The sequence below is a fragment of the Macrosteles quadrilineatus genome, unplaced genomic scaffold (genome assembly GCF_028750875.1).
Source record: "Macrosteles quadrilineatus isolate MER2022 unplaced genomic scaffold, UCM_ALF_1.0 Scaffold_8__2_contigs__length_117827958, whole genome shotgun sequence".
NCBI classification, from domain to species: Eukaryota; Metazoa; Arthropoda; class Insecta; order Hemiptera; family Cicadellidae; genus Macrosteles; species Macrosteles quadrilineatus.
Genome location: NW_026542601.1, coordinates 104,411,909 through 104,420,948, shown reverse-complemented (window position 1 = coordinate 104,420,948; position 9,040 = coordinate 104,411,909). Strand labels below are relative to the sequence as shown.

Here is a 9,040-nt window from a genome sequence, read left to right as displayed (position 1 = left end):
TGAGTATGATTTATCTATGGTTCAATTTAACCACAAATGACCAATTACTCGATTAGATTAGAGACAAATCTTGTTTGGCTTGGCCTCAACAACCACCCATACAATCCTTATTTTGACTACCTTTTAAGGGATTTATAAAGAACCAAGAGTTTTTTTAGAGGTTGGCGGACTCTTTTAAAAACTTGCATTTGCCTGTCTACAACGGCCTCTGGCTTGGGTGCAAAACTTATCAGCAAAGCAAGGGGTTTGTTTATGATAAACGGTTCAGTACAAGGGTGAACTGTACTGATAAAAAGCTGTGGCAGGTACCAGGATCCGAACCCATGATGTCGCTGCCTTGTGCTCAAAGTTTGTGGTGCTGCTGACTGAGCCTCCAACTCACCTAATAGTAGGCCCTCACTACTAGAATAAACTAAATGAAAATGGTCTATGTGATTTAGACAATGTTACAGATTTTCTATTGGATTCTGTTAGAAATTTCAAGTTTCAAGATCTTTGACGATCTTCGTGATTTAAGAAGGCTGGAAAACACTATCAAACTGTATCACTGATCTTTCTAATGTGTAATGGTAAATGTTATACTACTTGTCGTAGTCACTGTATGACTTACTAGTCATATAACGACATACTAAACTAAACAATATCTACCGAGGAACTAAGCTTCTGTGGAAGTATCCTTGTTTAGTAAAATCTTATGTATATTACTAAATATTTGAACTTTTAAAACAGATTTTTAATTTATAAACAAATTTAAAAAAAATGAAAACACATTTCCAACATTTATCACCACTAAATGGTACACAAGGGCCTATTGTATAGAAACACCTTTGCACACTGGTTAAGCTGAATATATTTCTCGCTATTACAATTCTCGAGGAGAACTTGCACTATTTTCCTACGATTATTTAGTTAAATGTAGTCTGCTGGGCTTAGTTAATCTGTAACAATACGAGAAATTGTAAGAGGATTGTGGAAAAAGATAAAAGCATGCTTTTAGATTACAAGTATATAATACTGTACAGTCCTTTTGTATTTGAAAAAATCTAACATTCAATATAAACTCTTATAATGGCAGTCTGTATCTATATACAAAACAAATAAAAATAAACTAATCTAATCTGCTAGGGATTCTTCTTCTTACTTTCTGTCGGCTTCAGGGAGTGCATCATATTATCTTTGAGAGACTGTCCTCTTCCTTTCAGAATTTCCTTCTTATCCTGATATATTTCCTTCAACTTCTCTTTGCTAGGCATGGGTTTTATGTATCCTCGCTTCTTCAAAAAGTTTATGGACACTGTTGTACCACCTAGAAAATTCAGAACAAAGATTAGCCAGATGTTGCAACAATTTTTGATAAGAGGCATTAAACAAAGAGATTGTTTTAAATCCCTCCAATGAAATCAGAGATCATACAGACGATTTTTGAATGTTAAGCACAATAAAATATTTATTACTGCTTTTAAGTTCTTGACGAAACCTCATTTCTTTAGTAAGGACTGTGACTGTAGGCCTACATTAAGTTGTATAAACATTTTGAACATTTTTAAATCTTCTTAATTCACTGTATCGTGTGAAGACCTATGTTTATCAATCATAATGAGTGTTACGGTACACATTATTTTCATTTAGTCTTGATCTAGCAGAAGATACATTTTTATTTTGGCTAAAACTTTTAATGATTTTGTTGTGAAAATTAAATTTAACTTTTTTTATATTTGACTGTTTTATTTAAAAGTAATTAACCCATAAAATGACAAAACTTTAACTATTTTTGTTCTTTGTTATCCCAGTTTCAAGAACTTGAATCATATTAGAATTACCTTTATTGTTGGTGCCTGATGCTTTAGAAGATGTTTGTGTCAGCCTAAGTGTTTTGCCACCTTGTTTGGTATCTTCAGGGGCCTTCTTAAAAATGTATCTATTATCTATATTATCACAAGGTCTATATTATAGGTAATTATAGGTCTTTCATGTTTCGGAAACACAGTAATAAACTGGCAACACCACAGAGATGAAAGCACCAGCCCGACCATATACCAAGAAAATCTAAACTACCCTCAACCATTGAACGGTCCAGATGCCAAAAACCACAGTCCAAGAAATGAAACCGAATAAGAAAGACTTCTTGCTGTGACTGTCCTGTGTCCGTCGTCCAATCTACCTTACCATGATACTAATGACCGCATATGTTAACATTTTATTGTAAATATAGACCACACAAGCTGGTAAATGCATAGGGGGACACTAACGTCTTACCAAGAACTCTCAGGCAGCATCAAATGTAAATTGAATATAACAAATCGTTAAACTCTTACCCAGAGTCACGGTGTACCGGAGTGGGGTAGCGATCTTGTAGAGAGCATATGATATTGCGAGGTAACCAGTCGTTGCATGTCCGTTACGTAGAGGATTGATTAGCTTGTCACTAACATTCAGCTGTTCTAGCAGGGCAACTATGTCAACTCCACTGAAAATAGAAAATTGCTAAAACAACTGTTAAACATAAAACAAATAATTGGTGTTGGGATTCAGTCTTTTAGAAGGAACAACATTTATTATGTCTTTTAGAGAATATTCACTTACCTAGGCTTATAGGGAATAAAAGCTAGGCTATTAAGTTTACCGTAGGTCTAGATTTACTTTTATGTTTTGAGATGTTCAGAGGCTAAAAAACTTGTTTATGATTGATTTTCCTTTATAATAATAGGAGTAAAATGACTACACAGTATGGTTTCTAAAGTCCATAGTGGAAGTGATGTTTATTTACAACAAATTAATAAACAAAGCAATCACATGGCATACAATTAACACATGACAGCTGCTTCTAACTTAGTACCAAGAAGGCAATGAGGAACAAGATTATAAATAAATTCCAACAAAAAAGATAATCCGTTCAAATGTATATATAAATATTGACACATGTCTATGTCCGTTAGCGTTATAACTCGAGCAAAAATGATCAGATTCGATAAAATTTGGTAAAACGACCTAAACATACATATATATTCGAATGAGTTATTGACCCAGCATGATTACATTTAGTTATAATAAAAACTAATAAAAACGTTTTAATAAAAATTAACAGCTGTTTCGTTAAAAAGTATTATTATACTTTATTTATATTAGACTGTGGTATTATACTGTATGGCCAAAATGTAAACAAAGCTGTGGAGGGATCTTTAAAGGCTTCTGGGGCAGAGCCCTAAGCGAATTTACTTCGTTTGTCTTTTGATAACTCATCTACAGACCAAGACCTTTCTTTGGACACCTCTATCAAGTTTCTACGCCCAGCCGTTCTCTCAAATTAGTGGAGACAAAGTTTCAAATTAAATATTTAGATTCCCCAATGTTAATCTTATGGGAGAAAACCCAACTTTGATGGAAGATCCTACCCAAACTAATAAAGATATAAAAAAACGAAAAACACTTTGCAAAACTACAGATCATGGCCATTGTTTTGACATTTTAATCATCAAAATCGGTCCAAAAATGTGGGAGGAGTTCGGTTTACAAAAATCGGCTTAGCTTATAACTTTTGAAATCGGCTTATTAAAGATAACTGCTTTATAGGGTTAATATTTGTTTTTCCCATTTTTTACCTTAAAACATTAAATTCATTTCATGCATTGGTAAATAAATAGTGTCAATCAATTACAGTAGAAATACATCAGTAGGTAACTTATTCAAACCTTAACTACCGTACTTAACACAATTTTTCCTCATATTTTTATATACTTTTAGTCCTGTTGCGAACAAAGGTGGGAAAAACTCATTTAAACAATAAGCCGTTTATACTTCTCTGTAGAAACTAATAAAACATAAGTGATGATATGTTTTGAGGGGGGGCCATCTACTTGTTCAGTTCTGCCAAAACTTCTGTTCACGCAGACGGGTTGCTACTAGCCAAACTAAAACATACGGGTGTCAGTTATTGGCAGAGCTAGGGTAGGGATGAGTGAGTCATGCTAAGTAGCAGGACACAAATGTTATCACAAAAGTAACCTCGCCAACCCCCTCACCTAGACCCGACCAGTTCTAACCGTTCGCACAGAATCTTAGGCCGAACTGTACTGCAGGGGGGAGGGGGCGCTCTATGTACTCACGCCACTGCTAGTCACCTGCATTAACTCCTGTCTTGTTCCTGTCTTTAAGTCAAAATGTTAAAGTAGCTTTACTAATGTGGTGTTGTTTAATAAGCTACATGAAAGCAGCAAATCTCTAGACCAAAAATTATTTAAATTAAGGTTAGCCTATATGACTAGCTGTGTAAAAATCTCTGTTAGGCTATAAATTAGTCCTTAGTTAAATTTATGATTTGAAAACTTAAAGAGTTTAAACTTTGTACTTTGTCCATTACATAATTGTAATGTTTCATTTTTTACTTTGTCTATAGCTTAATTGTAATGCTGAAGGACGATAAAAGTATTCTGATTCTGATTAAAAATTTAAAACAGTTTTTGGTCGAATATTGTTGAGTCAGTTTTATTTATAAAATATGAATGAAAACATAAACAAATCATAAATCAATTTGATGTTTAGGCCTACTTTGGGATAAAATAAACTCTCTGCGGAACTGTACCTGCTGATTCTTTTAGGGGTGAACTTCAAGTTTATATGTACAGTAGGCCTACTTATTGTATGGTAAAATCAAATTCTTCTTACCTGCTGGCCAAATAATAAAATCCTCCGAACCAGCCAGCTGATGTGACCAGATGTACCGGCAGCAGTACATACCAGTAGTCTCTGTACATTGCCTTAAACCTCTGGTAAAGAGAAGGTTTGTTTTCTGGCTGTTCATTCCCTGAAGTTGAATTTTCAGGAGTTGACGAATAGTGCCTGGTGATTACTGAGGAACTAAACGCTGAAGCGTGATAACTCCTGGCATTGCAGTTGCAATGAACTGACCATTCTGTAAAGAATCCACAGCGATTAAAACCACAAGTCTGCAGTTAAGTTATACCATCAATATCCCTACATTTATTAATTGTCACCCAAGTGAACTTGGGTATAATATGATGTACAGTTATTTTTCTTTAAGAATCACAACAATTTAGATGGCCTATTAATGATCTTTTTTTAAGTTGGCAATCAGGCCAAATATAGCCTACACCGTTTAGGTAGGTACCAGCAGGTTCAACCATTCAAAGTACCTAAAAAAAATTCCAACAGCAACTTTAAAACTCACCAAACCCTTAAAGTTAAGTCCTAGGCAAGTTAAGTTACCAGTAATTTTGATTTTACGATAGGAGCCTACCTGAGCAAGGTCATAAAGCCTTTATTGTTACGATTGGATTGGAGCTGCTGAAAGGTAGGCTAAGTTAGTAAAAAATACATACTAAGTTAGGCCTACTTAAGGCAATGTTGCAATTCCGAGGTCTAAGATAAAAACTTTTAAGCTTAATGTCAAACTTTTAAGTTAACAAAGCATAAGCTTAATGGGAAAATTGTTTGCCAGGGAAAATTTTGTTGAAAAATCTTACGTTATCCATAGGTTTTAACCCCTTGGATTAAATTAATTAGGCCTAGTTCACTTAGGCTATTTATTTATGAAAAAAATGCAACAAACTAGGGATCGACAGGTCAACCATCGATGTTCACATATCTGTACCAAGTATCAAGAATCTAGTGTGTGTATTCATCGTTAACTAAGTTAGGTGCTAAGGCTACCGTAAGTTACAAAAGGTGGATGAATGTCGGGTCTGTCCATTATGATTCATACAATTAGGTCTAAGTAACATATTTTTTGTTGCTCAACATTTTTAATTTTCGTGAAACTTTCTTATAATGTTAACTGTATCAATTTCGATTAGGGCCTATAGCCGGGTACTTCCATATCTGTTGGCACATACAACCGAATGAAAATATCGATTGTTTATATCATTGTAGATAGGCCTAATATCATTTGATTGGTTAAGTTAAGTTAGGGTATCCATCATCAGCATGTTCAACTCTGTAAAAATGGTGTAACTTAACCGTAAATAAATAAATATCCGTCTAACTAACCAAACGATATACCGTATCGAATAATCTAGCCTATATATCGGTCAATATTTTCATTCGGTTATTTGTACCAACAGAAATGGAAGTCTAACCTTATTAGACTAGCCTACCTGAGTTAGGCCTACTTAACTTACTTGAATTCTGGAGAGTAGCCTCTTTGATAATATTTGTGTTGTAAAACCTCTTAGGTTTTGACCATAGACATCTGGCTGTGTTAGCATAAACATAGGAATTTGACGGGGCAAATTTCTTCAACACTATTGTGCTTAGTAACCCAAACTTGGAGTTCATGACTTTAACTTACAAAGAAATAAATAGGCCTAACAAGATCAACAAGATTAAACTAAAATAAACCTTTATGAAACACAATGTTTAAGTGTAATATTTTGTTTCTTGAGTCATTACTTCTACTTTAAAAACTCCCAAGCACCAAGTGTGGAGTGACAGGAACCTATTAGATTACCTTAACCTTACAACGGTTGGATTGGAAAATATTCTAACCTATAAACGACAAATGCGCATTTAGGACAAAAGTCCTAAATTAATGTTGGTATACTGACAGTGACGATTAGTTCTGAAAAATTTATCTACTTCTTCTGTCGCGATTTTGAAACAAGGTAGCGTTATGCCGGAGATGAAGATGATAAGATTAGTGAGAGTGAGAAAAGTAATCCACCAAACAAACACAGACAACAGACAGACACACACACACACACAGAAGATGAAGAACGAAGAAGATACTCGAGAATCGAGATACTCTCGTTCGCTCTCAATCTCAATCTTAAAACTCATTCCACTCTATCGGGTCTGACTTAGGGGAGGTATGATTGAGGCATTAGTTCAAAATTCCTCCGTGAACAGCGCTGTAGTAGAGCGGTTTTTGACCGTCGTGAAGTTAGCGGCTCTTTTCATCGGCGCTTTTTCGGTTTGTAATAGATGTGGGTTGGTACGCCTGTGGGCGCCACAAACGTGTTTTGCAGGGATGTCGGAAACGCAATTCAATGACAATACGGTGCGAAATGATGTTTTTTCATTTATATAATGTCAATTATACCTTGATAAAACGTGTATACACGTTAAAACTAATTAATTGGCGTATTTTAAAAGGCATATTTGAGACCGTACTGTACATTATACGTAGCTATGGCTTATCATAACGCGATCAATTAAAACTCCGAACATAAAAAAGTGCATAATCGTTTTCCTAAGCCCATCACACCACCTTTAAGCTATTATAAAGGTAATATACAATGTCTAGAATACTCAGTATAAATATGATTGAGGCAGTCCCCTAAATTACGAAGTTATATGGCAAAATGTATATGGTTGATAGGAACTTGCATCAGGAAAAAGTGCACAATGTTGACCCTAAGCCCATCACATCAAATTCGATGTATTCTAATGGTAATATACAATGTGTAGAATACTCAGTATAAATATGATTGAGGCAGTCCAGTGATTTACGAAGCTATAAGGCAAAGTGTATATGGTTGATAGGAACTCGCATCAGGAAAAGTGCACAATCTTTTTCCTAAGCCCATCACATCAACTTTGAGGTATTCTAATGGTAATATACAATGTGTAGAATAATCAGTATGAGTATGATTGCGGCAGTCCAGTAAATTACGAAGTTATATGGCAAAAAGTATATGGTTGATAGGAACTCGCATCAGGAAAAGTGCACAATCTTTTTCCTAAGCCCATCACATCAACTTTGAGGTATTCTAATGGTAATATACAATGTGTAGAATACTCAGGGTAAATATGATTGCGGCAGTCCAGTAAATTACGAAGTTATATGGCAAAAAGTATATAGTTGATAGGAACTCGCATCAGGAAAAGTGCACAATCTTTTTCGTAAGCCCATCACATCAACTTTGATGTATTCTAATGGTAATATACAATGTGTAGAATAATCAGTATGAGTATGATTGCGGCAGTCCAGTAAATTACGAAGTTATATGGCAAAATGTATATGGTTGATAGGAACTCGCATCAGGAAAAGTGCACAATCTTTTTCCTGAGCCCATCACATCAACTTTGAGGTATTCTAATGGTAATATACAATGTGTAGAATAATCAGTATGAGTATGATTGCGGCAGTCCAGTAAATTAAGAAGTTATATGGCAAAATGTATATGGTTGATAGGAACTCGCATCAGGAAAAGTGCACAATCTTTTTCCTGAGCCCATCACATCAACTTTGAGGTATTCTAATGGTAATATACAATGTGTAGAATACTCAGTATAAATATGATTGAGGCAGTCCAGTGATTTACGATGCTATAAGGCAAAGTGTATATGGTTGATAGGAACTCGCATCAGGAAAAGTGCACGATCTTTTTCCTAAGCCCATCACATCAACTTTGAGGTATTCTAATGGTAATATACAATGTGTAGAATAATCAGTATGAGTATGATTGCGGCAGTCCTGTAAATTACGAAGTTATATGGCAAAAAGTATATGGTTGATAGGAACTCGCATCAGGAAAAGTGCACAATCTTTTTCCTAAGCCCATCACATCAATTTTGAGGTATTCTAATGGTAATATACAATGTGTAGAATACTCAGGGTAAATATGATTGCGGCAGTCCAGTAAATTACGAAGTTATATGGCAAAATGTATATGGTTGATAGGAACTCGCATCAGGAAAAGTGCACAATCTTTTTCCTAAGCCCATCACATCATTTTTGAGGTATTCTAATGGTAATATACAATGTGTAGAATAATCAGTATGAGTATGATTGCGGCAGTCCAGTAAATTAAGAAGTCATATGGCAAAATGTATATAGTTGATAGGAACTCGCATCAGGAAAAGTGCACAAGCTTTTTCCTAAGCCCATCACATCAACTTTGAGGTATTCTAATGGTAATGTACAATGTGTAGAATAATCAGTATGAGTATGATTGCGGCAGTCCAGTAAATTACGAAGTTATATGGCAAAATGTATATGGTTGATAGGAACTCGCATCAGGAAAAGTGCACAATCTTTTTCCTAAGCCCATCACATCAACTTTGAGGTATTCTAATGGTAATA

General features: G+C 34.9%; 1 protein-coding gene across 2 annotated transcripts; it reads right to left on the bottom strand.

Annotated features, from left to right (window-relative positions):
- Nucleotides 1–831: 831 nt before the first annotated feature.
- Nucleotides 832–6,686, bottom strand: LOC129001126 (uncharacterized protein C18orf19 homolog A-like). 2 transcript variants are annotated; one of them, XM_054428323.1, is made up of 5 exons: nt 6,135–6,686; nt 4,663–4,909; nt 2,316–2,467; nt 1,142–1,306; nt 832–938 (listed from the first exon to the last, which is right to left on the bottom strand). In XM_054428323.1, exons 1-5 carry the CDS (start codon nt 6,289–6,291, stop codon nt 934–936), a joined length of 726 nt encoding a protein of 241 aa, XP_054284298.1. In that variant the 5' UTR covers nt 6,292–6,686; the 3' UTR covers nt 832–933. The 2 variants fall into 2 exon arrangements, with proteins under 2 accessions (XP_054284298.1, XP_054284297.1); XM_054428322.1 differs by lacking the exon at nt 832–938 and having other exon boundaries at nt 1,029–1,306.
- Nucleotides 6,687–9,040: the final 2,354 nt, after the last annotated feature.

Bases quoted from the DNA above. Each gene is read 5' to 3' on its own strand.
- LOC129001126 (XM_054428322.1), bottom strand. From the start codon at position 6,291: ATGAACTCCAAGTTTGGGTTACTAAGCACAATAGTGTTGAAGAAATTT. The intron at 2,468-4,662 runs GTAAGAAGAATT...TTCTATTTTCAG, and splicing joins TTTTATTATTTGGCCAGCAG to TGGAGTTGACATAGTTGCCC. The intron at 1,307-2,315 runs GTAAGAGTTTAA...TGAATTTTCTAG, and splicing joins CCGGTACACCGTGACTCTGG to GTGGTACAACAGTGTCCATA.